The sequence below is a fragment of the Zymoseptoria tritici genome, chromosome 6, assembly GCF_000219625.1.
Source record: "Zymoseptoria tritici IPO323 chromosome 6, whole genome shotgun sequence".
NCBI classification, from domain to species: Eukaryota; Fungi; Ascomycota; class Dothideomycetes; order Mycosphaerellales; family Mycosphaerellaceae; genus Zymoseptoria; species Zymoseptoria tritici.
In genome coordinates this window covers 1,967,287-1,982,359 of record NC_018213.1, presented here as the reverse complement: position 1 = coordinate 1,982,359, position 15,073 = coordinate 1,967,287, and the positions used below count along the sequence as shown (strand labels likewise).

Genomic DNA, 15,073 nt, shown 5'->3' with positions numbered 1-15,073 from the left:
TCCTCGTCTGCGGATCGTCGGTCCGACTTGCAAAAGGCAAGCAAGCCGTCGTGTGGTCGTGGACCCGTGGTCAACAAGTCTCAGTTCCTGTTGGCGGGCGGGCTCTGGCGGAACAGTCGTATACTGCACGGGGAAGCACAGGCGCTCGGCGAACACCTTGCACCTTTGAATGCTCTGTCACTGCAAGAAGTGTTTCCAAACGTTCAGTTGCCGATCGGTGGTAATTGTCGCCATCGATTTGATGGAGAATGTTGTTGGCACAAGTTATCAAGAGACGGGAGCTAGGAGGGTTCTACCTTGGCCGCGCCTTTGTCACCTGCCTCACGAGGCTGCCACCCCACCATCATCATGCGACAGATTAGGGAGAGCTGTCGGAAAATCCATCTACTCAACGCGCCTCTGGTCTTACCACTGTTCTGTAATGTCCCTTCGCATTGCATCGCGATAGGCGTAAATCAATCCAGAAGGGGCGGGATCTCGCTAACACGGGGAACCTCACGGGACGATAAGGACATCGCATGAGATGGCCGCTTGTTTGTTCCAAGGCACTCCAAGGCACCAAAGGAGCATTCAGACTTCACGCTTCTAAATTAGCGTATTCTGCTCCGCAAAGAGCTTCGCCTTTTCATCACCCTCCATGTTCGCATCAAGGACGGCTCAGTATGGCGAGAGGCAAAGATGCCGACTCACCGTAGGTCGTCGTGTTGATTACCTGATAGGATTGAACAGTTTCTGACGCGAGGCCATAGTTCCCACCACAGACCTGCCCGATCGCTAAGTCGATGTGGGAGGCCCACTGTGCAGCTCAGATCCGGACAGCTAGAACAAGTCGGTCAATTGTTGTTGACCTTCGAAGCAAGGCTTTTCCACGCAAATTGTCTTACGAAGTCATCGACCTCGACACCAGCTCAGTGGTATGTACATATTTTGTAGCATTGTCGACATAAAAAAAGCGCTGTAGCTCAAGCAGCCGCAGTCGCCACCCTACACTCCTCTTTATCTGTACGGCGCATCCGCTCTCGCCACCGCCGCCAGTTCCGGCTCCCACTTGTCTCCATTCGATAGCAACTTCTCCTTGTTATACAACAGCTCTTCCCTCGTCTCCGTCGCGTACTCGGCATTTGGTCCCTCTACAATAGCATCCACAGGGCATGACTCCTGGCAGAAGCCGCAGTAAATGCACTTGGTCATGTCAATGTCGTACCGTGTTGTCCTTCGGCTGCCGTCTTCTCGCTCTTCAGCTTCGATCGTGATGGCTTGCGCGGGGCAGATGGCTTCACAGAGCTTGCAGGCGATGCAGCGCTCTTCTCCGGTCGGGTAGCGGCGTAGGGCGTGTTCGCCACGGAAGCGGGGTGAGATCGGGCCCTTTTCGAACGGATAGTAGATGGTGTATCTGGGAATATAAAGTCAGGTGAATGTCCATTTGTTTAAGTGGCGTGTCTTGACTTACGGTGGGCGGAAGAATTGTTCAAGGAGCACATACATACCCCTCGCCATTTCGCCGAGGAGGAAGTATTTGCCAGCGTGATCCATGAGGCTGTCCTTTGGCTGATTCCATCGCGGCGGAGGCGTCATTCGGAAGTTCTCTGGTGCTGGGCCTTCGGTCTGGCCACCCAACGTTGGTCGTTGCGCCTGCGCGCTCGTAGAGAAGGCCGGGGCGGAGTAGCGACCAGCGGTGGCGGTCAATCGTGATGCAGTCGGCCGCGACCGCGCCAGCGCCGTCAATACTCGTGGCGACGACATGCTGGAGGGATTGTTTTGAGTGGTGGCGGTGGTGAGCAAGAGTGATGTCGCGGAAGTTCAAAAGCTGACGGGGTGACGGTTCGATCCGCGAATCAGCGTTGACGTTTTAGAAATACCTCTCCACCAAAAAGTACCTTACCTACAGCCAAGCCTGAAACCAACCTCCGACTGCCCGACAACTCCTTTTCACGACTACCACACCTCATGCTTTGTGAACATGCGAATGCATATCTTGTCCGGTCACCATGTGATACTCTCGCGGAATACCGACATGAGCTCACCAGTTGCTGTCATATTTGGTTCACTATCTGATCTATACGCTTCTTACGACTTCTCAGTGGCGTTGCTTCACGCTTCTACGCGATTGATAGGTGAAGCCTTTATCTCTCAAGATATCCGGCACGTCCGAGCCAACGAGGGACTTCTTTGTGAGTCATGTCATTATGTCGATGCTATGCCTCGACGGTTAGGTGTCCTCGGTCTACTGAACTCATGCATGCTGCAAGTATGGATGCTTCAAGGCCTGGACACAGTTAGTGCAGCTCGCGGCCGCGTGTTCACGTTGTAATAACTCACATCTTCGGCACTGAGTCGCCAACTGCTCTCAAATTTCACGAGACTTTCCACCAGATCTCTTCCGTCCTGGTCAGCGTCCGGTAATAGCTCCGACCATGCCTTGGCTGGATATGTCGTAAAGTTCATTTTGCCCCAATCAGGCATTGACCTTGCTTCTGGCCAAACATCCCTATCAGGAGTGCCGAGACTCTGGAAGATGCTTTTAATCAAGGCCAACTCGCTACCCAGATCACCAGCATCAAAGAGTGTTCGGCCATTCAGACAGACGATCTGAGCAGCGACACAGCCCACCGCCCACATATCTAGCTTCGTGGTGTAGCCAGAATGGCCGAAGAGGAGTTCTGGTGGCCGGTAGCAAGTGGTTCCAACGTCGAGGATCTTTGTGCCGTCGGGCTCGGAAGACGGATCGGATGGCGACCAGGCAATACCGAAATCAGCGATCAACGCAGGCCCTGAGGGACTCGACAGAAGGATGTTGGAGGGCTTGATGTCCCGATGAATGATGCTTTGGCCATGCAGATAGGCCAGTCCTGATAATATGTCACGTAGGACCGTCCGACGGGATGTTGGTGGCAGTCGGCGTTCGTGGAGAAGCACGTTCAAGTCATGCTTGAAGTACGGGAAGACCAGGATGAAGCGACCATCTTGCTGTCGGAATGTCTCCAGCAGAGGCACAACCTGTGCACACTTGATGGACGACAATATTCGAGCCTCTCGAACAGAATCATGAGGAGGCGTCAACATCGAAGGCGTCGTAATCTTCAAGGCCACCACTTTGGGCGGATCAGCCTCTTGGTCCTCGGCCCGAAATATCTCAGAGAAGATTCCATCGTTGATGTGTTCGGCGTTGGCGAACCGTCCGATGTGGGCTCCGGAAGTCGGGAGATTGGGGAAGATGTGCTCATCGGCATGAGGGTCCTGTGTGGGAGGTGGTACTGTTATTGAGCTGAGCAGTAACTGAACCGTCTTTGCGCATATCTCTCTGTACTCGTCCTGCCGCTCGTCAATACATGCTGGAGTAGGGATTGTGGTGAACGTACGGCATTCAGTGCATGTCTCCTCGCCGACTCCTCTTCGGCTTTTGCATGTTTCGAGGCTTCTGCAGATGTGCAGTCAGGATGAGCAGTCTTGTAGGCGGAGGCACTTGAATGTCATTAGTAAACACTCATTAACTGCTTCACACATTGTTTGGACACTCACTTGCATTTTCGAGATTTCAGCCAAACGATCCGAGAAACTCAGATGCTTCTGCCAGTCGTCCGTCATGTTGCATATCTCGGTATTGTGATCGTTGGCTCGACGGTTGTGAATGGTCAAGAAGGAAGTCAGTCGTCCAAGCAAAAAGCACGGGCCACTCGGACCTCGCTCCTGTCGAACGCGACAGCTGCTCCTGCCTTCAGAGCTCCAAGCTTGACTTCATCATCTATCTCGACATCAACATCAACACAACTTCCGACACGAATTCCATCCTCTCGTCCACCCTGTACCTTCCACTCCATCACCTCGACAACATCGCCACACCTCCTCAACCATGGACACCCTCGTGGCTCAATACAGCCAACCATCACACACCGAGGACCTGGACGACACCGAACAGATCAACACCGACCTCGCACCGCCACTCTCCCTGAAGTTCGCCCTCCCTCCAATCGCCTCATCGCAATCATGGCTGCGCGCAATGACCGATGATGCCTCGAACCCAAATTGCCCTATCAAGATCGCCCACGGAACCACCACACTCGCCTTCCGCTTCAAGGGCGGCATCATCGTCGCCACAGATTCTCGAGCAACAGCAGGAAACTGGATTGCAAGTCAGACGGTGAAGAAGGTCATCGAGATCAACAGCTGTCTGTTGGGTACCATGGCCGGAGGAGCAGCTGTAAGTGGGACATCTCAAACATACAAACGCAGGGCATCACATCTAACATCTACCCATCACAGGATTGCCAATACTGGCTCGCATACCTCGGTATGCAATGTCGTCTCCACGAACTCCGCCACAAGCGCCGCATTTCCGTCGCCGCCGCATCCAAAATCCTCGCCAACCTCGTCTACAGCTACAAGGGCATGGGCCTCAGCATGGGCACCATGTGCGCGGGCGTGACACCATCAGAGGGACCAGCGCTCTACTACATCGACAGCGACGGCACACGGTTGGCGGGCAACTTGTTCTGTGTTGGGTCCGGTCAGACATTCGCGTACGGCGTGCTCGACGCGGAGTACAGCTACGATTTGGAGGACGATGCGGCGTTGGAGTTGGGTCGACGAAGTATCCTGGCGGCTACGCACAGAGACGCGTACTCGGGAGGTTTCATCAACCTATACCACGTGAAGGAGGATGGATGGGTCAAGCACGGATTCAGCGACACCAACCCGATCTTCTGGAAGACGAAGCTGGAGAAGGGCGAATTTTCGAACGTCACGGCGAACTTGGATTAGACGGACGCGCGGACAGATGCTGTGAGTTTATCGTCGGCGAGCGAAGCAGTGAAGCGAGGCCAAAGCGAAGTGGGTGCGTAACTGTTCTCATGCTCCACGGAGGGTTTGTAAAGTAGCTTCGGCAGAATGACTCCATCACAGGACCTGAATCGAAGGTCTCAGCTGGCCAATGTGCACATCCAAGCTGTTTGTGCTTCATCATGACGGAGCGTAGGTATCATCACAACTGTACAGTTGACTCCAACAAGCTCCCAAGGACCTCGCCTCCGGTCACAGGACATCAGTGGTCGAAGGACATCAGCGCTCAGAGGACTTCAGCGATCAGAGGACATCAGCGATACTAAGGAAACAGGCGATAGAAGGACATCAGCGGTCAAAGGACAACAGGGCAGTGAGACAGCACACTGGACAGGAGTCACTTGTGAGCTGGGCAGATGTCCGAACGGGATTCTTTGTACAGAGCTGACTATACATCTTTGCAGGACTCAAATCGTACATCATGTTCGCCGCTACTCTCAAGATACCCAAAAGTGCAAAATCGTTTCGCTGAAGCTCGTCTGCGAAACTTGGCTTGACCACCGTCTTGAAATCGCGGCTCAAGTAGCCGAACATCGGAGGTCCGGGAGATGGTAGAATGGCATTGATGTTGATGTTGATCCGGGAACTGTGACGAGTGACCTTGATGGTTCGAAAGTGTGACGAGTGACATCGGTGATCCGGAAAATGGAATGAGTGACGTCGATCATCCGAGAAAGTGGTGATTCTATCCCGTCAAGGTCAGTCAAATAGTCATAGGCGTGAAGCAGTGCAGGATGACTCACGGCAGTTCGGGTCGTTGGTGTCGATGATGCATGAGGTGCGACACACCTAGCAGTGGCAGTCGGCTCGAGGGACACTAAACGCCGAAGGGCACAACGGTCAGCGGACGCTCAGACAATGACGACTGGATGAGCCCAAGACCTCACAGCCCGAGACAGTCTCGGACGCTGCAAGCCTTGCACTTTCAGGAACTTGCCAGTCTGGCAGTCCGGCCTTTGGACACTCGCTGCGTCCTGGAGGGGCGTTTTGAGCGACGGGGTTTGGCTTGGGCTTGGCGATCGGGTCCGCGACTGCGAGGGCGGCCAGTGTGATGAGAAGAGTGGTGAGGGTGGAGAAGTGCATGGTGAAGCTGTGCGTTGTGTTTGTGTTTGGCGTGGCTTGCGGCAGTTGTGATAGACTGTTGGCTTGGAGTTGGAAGAGAAGGAAAATATCGAATATGAATGCGAGATCAATTCTTATGTGCTGCGGTTCGAATTTGATTGATAGGGTGATCCAGTTTCGCAGGCTATGCTCCGAAAGCAAGAACCAGTCGCTAATCCTTGAACAGGATACCGACTTTTCCGAGCCATTGGATCGTGAGATCGTCGATTTCTGCGCAAAAGCAGGCGTCGATAGAGTTGAGTTCTCGACAGCAACCTTCTTGTCCAGGCCCCTGTCCTCGAGGCAAGGATGGGTGTCCGCTCCCACAGTCCCACTAAAGGACCCGGGAGAACGTCACAGGTGGTGTTCCCACCGTGCAGATGCCCTGACTTCCAAGAGCGGACGGCACTTCATCAATAAGCCATCGAAAGCTCTCGAAAATCGCGAGTTCCTGCCCAAATGAGATTTCGATTGAGTTGTCCACGGCGAATAAGCTGCCACTTTGCACTGCCTCGCGATACCTTGTCAACGGGTCTTGCTGGAATTGATGTCAGGCATTCTCGACCCAACACACACCTACCGTCTCCTGTCCAAAACACGCACCGATTGAGTTCTAAACAGCAAGGCTTATTCCGGCAGAAGCTACGATTCCTACAAGTTCTCCACAAAGCGAGAATTGATGTTCGCCCCCTGCACGCTTCGAAGCCAATCGAGCAAGAAATTTTGACGTTACCAGCCCGATGAAGGCACGACACGAAGCACCGAGGCAGTCCACGAGCTGTACCTTCCCGGATACACGACAAGACTCGACAGCGTGAGGACGTGCACGAACGCTGCCCGTGGAGACCCGGCCTGAGCGACATGATTACGTTACCTGTCCAGGGCCTGAAGCTGATCTCGTCGATGCGTTTCCACGCTTTTCCGACCTCCACAGCAAGGGCCACGTCTTCTATGTTGGCAGGACCTCTGATCAGCGGGTTTTGTTGAGACCGTCAAGCATTTTCCGAGCCAATCTTGCCCACATTGGGCATTGGTCGAGTTCTTCACGGTCGTAAGCGCTATCGCCGCATGCAGGATATAGTCTGTATGTCCACAAGGCCGGATGACAGGTCAGGTTGGGAACAACTTCCACAGAGTGCCGGCCACATGAAGAGTAAATACAGCTCTGAGATTCATCCGCGCATGGTTCTTGTAAAGATGCAGGAAGTTGGTGGTGTTGGCACCAGTCATTCCTGCATACGCAAGACAGGCAGATTATAGCAGTGAGGATATAAAAGAGGGCAGATCGAAGGACTTCGCTGTGAGAGTTTCCTGTCGGACGAGTCAGCAGTCAGCATCGAAAGCCCGTTTACCGTATTGGCATACAGGAGCAAGGCCAGAAGTCAAAAACATCCCTTGGGGTACACCACGGAACTCTCTTGCTGCCGCGCCCAGAGGTGGAACCCGATGACATGAGTCCACAAGGGAGCCTTGGACCGATGGGGCTATGAGCATTGGACAGCGCTGAGTTCTTGTCTGTGGACGACGGTCACGTTCACGCACATGGACATCACATTGCTCGATACCGACTTTCCATTTGGCTATGTAATCCATGCAGGGCGATAGAACCCGCCCTCTTCACCGAAGCTCGGCCGCAAAGCCTGAGCATACCACCAGCTTTCAGGACCACGCAAGAGCAAGCTGTCCGCGAGAGCGCGATGACGGATGCATGATTGAGTGAAGAAATGGTACCAGGAGCCGGACACCGATGTACCGCGGAATGAATCAAATCTGGTCTTGATCAGCTGAGAGATCCATAGCAGGACTCCAAGTGCTGCACGCATAGACATACCTTGTTACATTCTAAGCATTTGTGTCAAATATGACATGCTTGCTTAGCAGTGACAATAGTCTTGGGCGACGCAGTCTTTGCGTCCAGCGTTCGGGCACGGGCTGCGTCCAGTAGCCGGGACCGCAACTGGGTCGGGATGTACGACGAACTTCCCCTGTACCACTTCCGGCAAGAAGTCAGTTCGTGTATCTAGTAATAAGGCAGCTTCAAACTTTCCGGAGAGAGTTCATTCCCTGTCCGCTTCCGCCCGGTGGATGTCGCTCCTCGTCGCGTCTGAATCCACCGGTTTCTGAAAGTTAAACACAGCTCTCACACACGAACTAAGTTCAAACTTAATGCAGCTCGAATCACACGGGATCTGGGGCTGTTATCCGCAGCTTCGCGGACGGTCAGCGGAGGGCAGGGGGCTGTTAGCCGCTTCCAATTAGACAGCGTGTTTCGTGAAAGTTTAGTTTAAAAAGTGTAAACGTGTGTGAGCGCTCACACATCATGTGTGAGCTTCTACACACTGTACACAGCCCGTGCACGCCTAGAAGCTGAACTTTACAGATTCTAACCACTCGCGACGTCGACTAGCACGATTAAGCTGCTGACAGACATCTGCCGCCCTGCCAGCACGTAAACACGAGTAATTCTGCATAACTTTTGACTTCGTGCACCCGTGCTGGCCGTCGGCCGCCCGCGAAGGTTTGAGGGTGTGTTGACTTTCAGAAACCGGTGGAATGCATTGTCTTGTACCTGATCAACAACTCATGATGTTCGTCCTCCTACGCAAGAAGTCATGCAAAGCAACCGGCAGCACACCTCCGGGAATCCGGGCAGACACGCCAGGAAGCCCGCTGCTGTTCAAAGGCAACTTCGAAACGGAAGCAAATCTCACAAGGCGTGCGGTGAAAACGATAGACGTCTGTGAGCTGGACAGATGACCGAGCAAGACGTATTGTTTCAGAGCTGATACCCAGTACACCATTGAGCAGCATATCTTCTCAAGCTGTCTACCTCTGTCGCCACCACTTGGAACAAAACCGGTACATTGGGTGCAAGGAGCAGTGCGAAATCGCTGCACCGAAGCTCGTCTGCAGGTTGAACCAATGAAAGGATTGACATTGGTGATCCAGGATGGAGAATGAGTAACATTGGTCAACCAGGAGGTAAGTTGAATTGGATCTGTTTCGCCAAAGTCAGCTGGACAGTCGAGACGTGCGACAGGGCACAGGGACTCACAGTAGTTCGCAGTCGTAGCGCTCGCGTTGCCGAACACGACGATGCTTAGCAGAAGCAGTCACCTCCCCTACTGGGATCGCACAGTGGGGTACCGTAGTACTGGCACGGAGTGCTTCGTGGAAGGATGGCACCGACGGGGTTTGGCTTGGGGTTGGCGGCGGCGATGGCGGCCATGGTTGAGAAGACAAGGGTGGCGAGGGTCTTGAATTGCATGGTGGGATTTTTCTCGATTGATGTTGTTTGTAGTGGTGTTGCTTGTATCAGTTCGCAGTGGCTGTTGCAGACTGTGGTAGTCGAGGCTGGCGTGGGCAAAAAGAGCAGAGGAAGGGTTCGGGTGGGACGAGGTATATCATACCGCGAGCGCCGGCGGTGACGTGCTTGACGACATTACCGGGTGACCTGGACGATTACGAGGATGAAGGGATGTGAGCCGCCGAGATCCGGTTCTTTGCGACTCTGGGATACGATGAAGACCAACGGGATTACAGCTGCCCTGTAGAACGACGAATACGCAGTCAACGATTCGTTTTAGAGGCCCTCGCTCGCCGCCCTGAAGTCGTCCTTCGTCGCATCGTCAGTTGCTCACACGTCAACGACTGGCGCTAGAGGTCGACCCACTCGTTCGTGTGTGCAACAGCGGTGCGAGCTTCGTCTGACGGTCAATTCTACAGGCAGCGATGACGAGAGTCCCGGGGCCACCCTTGGCCGACAGAACTGCAGGGTGAGGCAATGACCTTCACCTCCTATGCAGACTGTCTGACTGTCTCGTGAATGCCGGACTTATCGCTGGCTTCCGCGGACCAGGTCGTTGCCCGGACCGGGCAGGTACCGACGTCTTGTCCAGGTGAGACTGGCTCGGAGACGCTGAACACCTGTTCTTGCTTTGGAGACAGGATTTGTTTGCGGAGAACAGATTGTACAGACCTCACCACGTTGCACATGAGCACACGATCCTCGTTGGGAAGCAAGGCTTTCGATTTGATGTGTGTATGTAGCTCTGAAATGATCCGGGAGATGGAAGCGAGTGACATCAGTCATGTTGAGTCTACAGACGTAGGTCAGCCAGAAATTCAGGGTGATGAGCAGTGCTGAAAGACGTACATCTGGTCGGCCGCGTGATTGTCGTTTGCGACACGCTTAGCAGTAGCAATCGGCTCGAGGCTGACTACAGAGCAAAGCATACAAGGTCAGCGGTTGTCGTAGCCAGTGTGGAATGGACGAATACCCGGCGTACGAGACAGTCTCGGACTACGGAGGCCTTCTGCAATTTGGAATATGGCTTCGAAGTTGGGGATGCCCTCGCTCTTCGCATCTTCGCATCAGGATTCCCCACGTAATGCCGGATGTTCACATCCGTCGTCATGCTGTTGCGGCCACGTTGCCAATGTTGCCAATTGGTATGAGCAACGACACCACGCCTGCACTGCCCCGCTGCTCCTTTGCACCGCGGCGTAGTTTTTTTGTCGATGCATAGCCAACATGATGACCTCAAGACTTGTCAAATCGTGCCGATGGGCATTGATTGACTTTTCACAGGAAGGGAACCTCTTGTGTGCAGGATGGGGATCCAGTCCGTAGGTCCATGATGAGACGAGTGACGCATTGGCTTGGGCGAAGCCTTTCACGATGTGTTCGAAAGAAGACAACTGGTATTCTTTCGCGTTCGAATGCCATCCATTGTCGTCACGCGTCGCGAACGCGGGCGGAAAACGTCTGGGCACCAGTCGTGTGCGCAAGGAGGGCTGAATGTATACTGTAGATCCATCTCCAGACAGAAAGCCGCTTCAAGAGCTTTGCCGTGGTCTTGGGACTCCTGGGTCGGACGAACCAGCATCAGGACAGCGGCACCAGCATTGACCCCCGAAGCGGTGCGGCGGTGTACATATGCGCCAGACATCCATTACAGCCGTTGACATTTGCGACTGAGATGGGACGTCTGTCCGCGTGTTGCGAATCCAGGACCTTCGGAATGAGCACAGGCAAAATCGGAGATGCCGATGAAACGTGAGCAACAAATTCCGATTCAGAAATCCCATGTCGTGTGGTCAAAGCACACCGTTGAAAGGACTACGCTGCAGACACTGATGATGAGTGTCGCTATTCCGGCGCCATCCTTGTGTGCACGGGACAGCCTGTGTAACCTCACTCCTGCACTGCACGCACGAATGGCCGTGATACAACTCAATCGATATCCTCTTTTTAATGCTAGCTCGGCGAGCTCGGCGAGGTCGAATTCTCATTCAAAGGCCGGCCCGGGGTTCCAGTACTCAGGATACATATTTTTACTTCCTTTTTGATTGCCAACGCTCGAGCCTACATTGTCCCAATGAGGAGGTCGACAAGCATCGAGAACGGATATCTCGGCAGGTGCTTTCTTGACGTAACTTATGGGCACGCATGTCGGTAACCGCCGGAAAATCACCGGTGAGCGCTGCCACCGCACTCTCGAGCTCCAACATTTGGGTGTCTCTTCATGGTCTAAGATTAAGATTCGTCCATGCTCTCAGCCACGTCGGCCATAGGAGTACCAGCTTGATCAGCTGAAGCCTCTAGACCATGCGCAGTCGATGGCCGCGATTCCGCGGTCCCGCCTTCGGTCATATCCACATCATCCGGCATCTGCACCGGCTGCGCAAGCGGTGAACCGGTTCGACTGCTCGATCTCGTCGCCTCGTCCACATCCAGCAATCGATTTGTAGGTCGAGCGGGCGTTGCACCGCCACCCTCTCCGCTTTCGACCATTGGCGTAGCATTTCCCGTGTCAGCCGGACGAGGCGACCTGCCATCAGCACCGGGCGAATTCATCCTGCTCGTATTCGCCTTGACACCATCCTCTCCATCGTCCTCCGCGTCTTCCATATTCTCGTCCTTCTCCGGCTCCGGGTCGTCCTTGATGCCTTTGATCGCGCGCACCATCGCCTCTCCTTCGCGCACGATGTTGTCGAATTGTTCCCTCCTAGAGACCCATGTGACTTCATACTCCGCGCTTTCGTCCTGCAGATTCGCGATTTCCTTCTCCAATTTCTCGATATCCGCCCGAGCGTCATCGCGGCTCTTCAATTTCGTGTCGTCGAGAATTTTGGTCGCCATCAGATCGTAGCCTTTCCTTCGCTCCAGCACTGCCTGCGCTTCGACGAGGTGAGCACGGAGCTCAACGGTGTTGTCCCGCACCGCCTGCGCGGTCTCCAGAATCTTGGCTTTCTCAGCCGCATAGCGTTCTCGCTCGCGTTGGTTAGAGGAGAGGATCAGCTGGATGCGAGTGATGCTGCTTTCGAGATTGGCAAAGTCGAGTAGCACATCTTCGCGGAAGCGCTCGACGCGGGAGGAGTCGTAGTCATCTTCGCCTTCGGGAGGAGGTGAGGGTAGGTAGGTGAGCGACGGGCGGAGGAGCGAGTTGGACGCGAGCAGGGTTTTTGTCACGCGCTGGAATGGTCGTTCTTCTACTGACAGAAGTCTGGCCGCATGGAGGGCATCTTGAAGACAGTCAGAAGCTCGATCAGTAGTATCAGTGCATCGTGTACCATACCTTCTTGAGCCTGCTCCGGCAGCGGTCTCAGTTCGACGTCTGCCATTGTTGTGCGTTGTGATGGTGATGATTGACAAAGGACGAGGTGGACGCATTTGATCAGTTGATGTGCTCACGCGGACCGTCGGCTTCCGGCCTGCCACAATTTACAAACCGACTTCACCTCCTCCCACTCATGAACATTCACCGGTACAATCCGCGGGGGACACTACATTGGAACAGGCGTCCACTGCCATCAATGTCTGGACAATATATTACACACCAGAGAGCCACTTTCGACGTTCGGCAATACACGAGAATCTCGAAGCACGATTGCTAGTTGCAGCGCTTCGTTTGCTTGCTGTCTTGCACCCCTGTCAGGCTTCACGGATCCACCGACAAACGGATTCGACAACAACAATAAGGAAAATAGACAATACGAGAAAACTTCATCCTTGGCATTTCCAGCCTCTACACTTCGAGCTGTTTGCTCGAAAAGTCTTCCGTCATGCCAACTTCGAAACCAGCACCAATTTCACAACCACTACCGACTCCGAATCCAACACCCACATTGTTCGAAATGGCTATCCGAACCCTCCAACGCAACGTCGATGCCATTACAGACATCGCCGACATGCCGTACGAAGTCGCTGAAGGTTTTCTTAAATCTATTCACCAACCGCAACAACTTCGCGCGCTGGAAGTCAAGTGTCCGCAGATTGCCGACGCCGACGCCGATCTCTGGAAGAAGTTCATCGCTCGCGACATCGCCGATTACAAGAAGAAGTGGATTGAGCCGAAGAATCCACGCAGCTGGTGGAAAGTCTACCGCAAGCTCACGAAGGACCAGGAGCTCTTGCAATCCGCACAAGAAGATGCCCTCCGAAAGAGCCTTGTCAGCGCTTCTGTCTCGAAGACTGAACACTCTGCTACCTTTGTCCCATCTGTCGTGCCATTCGCTGGTACGATCACCGACGCTCGTGTCTGCGCTGATGCTCGCGCTCGTGCTCGCACCGCCAACAATGGAGGTCGCCCATGGCAGGCTTCAGCGAGCAAGAACGGTCTCAGCGCCATCGGTAACATCCGTCGCCAGACTGCAGAGGCCGCCAGAAATCGAGCGGTAGCGACGAGACAGCCCATGCGCGGGCCAGATTCGGCCAGCAAGCTCGCCGCCGGCAAGCAGCAAATCCGACATGTCCCTACTACCATGATGGAGGCCAACCACCGCATCCAGCCACGTAAGCTACTTCCTCACGAGCAAGCCATCATGGCCGACCATCAGCGATATTCCAAGGATGTCATCATCCGTGCTCCCGCTCGTGCTGGAGCTCGCAACGGCACAGCATCAACCGCGGCAATGGCTATCGCGGCAGCGGAACAAAAGAAGCGGGAAGGCAATGAAGCAAAGTTGCGAGCTCTGACCACCTCTGCTGCGCCCAAGGCGAAGGAAGCTCAACTCCAGAGAGAAGTGAAGTCAAGTCCCTCCAGAATGGCGCCACCTCCAGCAGCAGCCATCTCGCCAAACCAAAAAGCGACCTCGCCGCCCGTCGCCACGCCGTCGCAACAGGCTGGTGTGCTCAAGCGGAAGCGCCCAGCCAACGATAGTATCTTTGCGCCGAAGAAAGTGAAGAAGTGAGGCATGAAGTTGAAAGCTTGCACCCCTTCCGAGCTACCCTACTCCGCCTCTGTTACGACCGATCACGCCCTCCATCCACCGAGCATGCCAACAACGCCCATCCTCTCTCTCGAAGCGAATCGACTACCATTTTGCTTCACCATCAAGACGAGTCCTTGATCGCTGCCTCCGCTGCTGCCACCGCCTCGCGCGCTTTGGCTACGTCCTCTGGTGCGCTCTGGTCAGAGTTTGCCTACAGGTTAGGAGTCAACAAATCACGCTGTACAAAAAGATTGCATTGCTTGAGTATGCACGAGGAAACTCACAAGCTGAGATTCGAGTTTTGCTTTCGTGTCCTCGATTTTGGTTTTGAGCTGAGGGAACATGGCCTTGGTCTCTTCCAGTGCTTTGCGCTAGACGAAAGAGAGGGACGGTCAGCGGAAGACTTGGAAGATGGCAGAAAGAATAAGGGAAAGCAGCCAGCACTCAGGGAACTGGCTTGTGACAGCACCATCGAAACGATGAAATGAACATAGATGACCGCGCAGCGCAGGTCACGGACAAATAATCGTCCAACATGACCGCAAACACCAAACAAATGAATGATCATGACATACCTCCTGTCTCAACGTATATTCGGCATTCTCGTCTTCGCTTGTGCTCTGCTCAGCCTCGAGCTTGGCAATTGTCGCTTGCTGCTGCTCGAATTCCTTGTGGTATGAAGCTTTTTCCTTGACGAGGCGATTGAGCGCGGAGGTCGCAATCGAGAGCTGAGATGGTGCTGGCATCGTCACTGTAACGTCTTCTTGTTCGAGCGACAACGATGATGATTGAAGTCCGGGTGATGTTCTCGTCGAAAGTGTTTCGGCTGCCTTGCCGGTATTCCAGTTGGCGTCTAATGCGTGCACTTTAGCACTTTGAGATTGCCGCGCTTTGATTGGCTGCGGAGGCGAAAATCCAA

General features: G+C 54.2%; 7 protein-coding genes across 7 annotated transcripts; 2 read left to right on the top strand and 5 right to left on the bottom strand.

The window, feature by feature from the left end:
• Positions 1-862: 862 nt before the first annotated feature.
• On the bottom strand, positions 863-1,760 carry MYCGRDRAFT_104956 (uncharacterized protein; the record flags this gene model as incomplete). The annotated part of the gene is made up of 2 exons (XM_003851545.1): positions 863-1,393; positions 1,451-1,760. 2 exons carry the CDS (start codon positions 1,741-1,743, stop codon positions 997-999), a joined length of 690 nt encoding a protein of 229 aa, XP_003851593.1.
• A 473-nt stretch (positions 1,761-2,233) lies between these two features.
• CSK1 (serine/threonine protein kinase, CMGC family) lies at positions 2,234-3,818 on the bottom strand (the record flags this gene model as incomplete). The annotated part of the gene is made up of 4 exons (XM_003851544.1): positions 2,234-2,266; positions 2,320-3,237; positions 3,360-3,462; positions 3,697-3,818. The coding sequence occupies 4 exons, from the start codon at positions 3,816-3,818 to the stop codon at positions 2,234-2,236; spliced, it is 1,176 nt and encodes a 391-aa protein (XP_003851592.1).
• MYCGRDRAFT_109970 (proteasome core particle subunit beta 5) lies at positions 3,770-4,919 on the top strand (the record flags this gene model as incomplete). Its single annotated transcript, XM_003851699.1, has 2 exons — positions 3,770-4,198; positions 4,261-4,919. 2 exons carry the CDS (start codon positions 3,851-3,853, stop codon positions 4,756-4,758), a joined length of 846 nt encoding a protein of 281 aa, XP_003851747.1.
• Positions 4,920-9,945: 5,026 nt separating this feature from the next.
• MYCGRDRAFT_104952 (uncharacterized protein) lies at positions 9,946-10,793 on the bottom strand (the record flags this gene model as incomplete). The annotated part of the gene is made up of 3 exons (XM_003851543.1): positions 9,946-10,037; positions 10,094-10,157; positions 10,218-10,793. The coding sequence occupies 3 exons, from the start codon at positions 10,353-10,355 to the stop codon at positions 10,027-10,029; spliced, it is 213 nt and encodes a 70-aa protein (XP_003851591.1).
• A 683-nt stretch (positions 10,794-11,476) lies between these two features.
• On the bottom strand, positions 11,477-12,564 carry MYCGRDRAFT_109969 (uncharacterized protein; the record flags this gene model as incomplete). Its single annotated transcript, XM_003851542.1, has 2 exons — positions 11,477-12,465; positions 12,519-12,564. The coding sequence occupies 2 exons, from the start codon at positions 12,562-12,564 to the stop codon at positions 11,477-11,479; spliced, it is 1,035 nt and encodes a 344-aa protein (XP_003851590.1).
• A 224-nt stretch (positions 12,565-12,788) lies between these two features.
• Positions 12,789-14,133, top strand: MYCGRDRAFT_109968 (uncharacterized protein; the record flags this gene model as incomplete). The annotated part of the gene is made up of 1 exon (XM_003851700.1): positions 12,789-14,133. One exon carries the CDS (start codon positions 13,006-13,008, stop codon positions 14,131-14,133), a length of 1,128 nt encoding a protein of 375 aa, XP_003851748.1.
• Positions 14,134-14,387: 254 nt separating this feature from the next.
• MYCGRDRAFT_43335 (uncharacterized protein) lies at positions 14,388-14,900 on the bottom strand (the record flags this gene model as incomplete). The annotated part of the gene is made up of 2 exons (XM_003851541.1): positions 14,388-14,525; positions 14,730-14,900. 2 exons carry the CDS (start codon positions 14,898-14,900, stop codon positions 14,388-14,390), a joined length of 309 nt encoding a protein of 102 aa, XP_003851589.1.
• Positions 14,901-15,073: the final 173 nt, after the last annotated feature.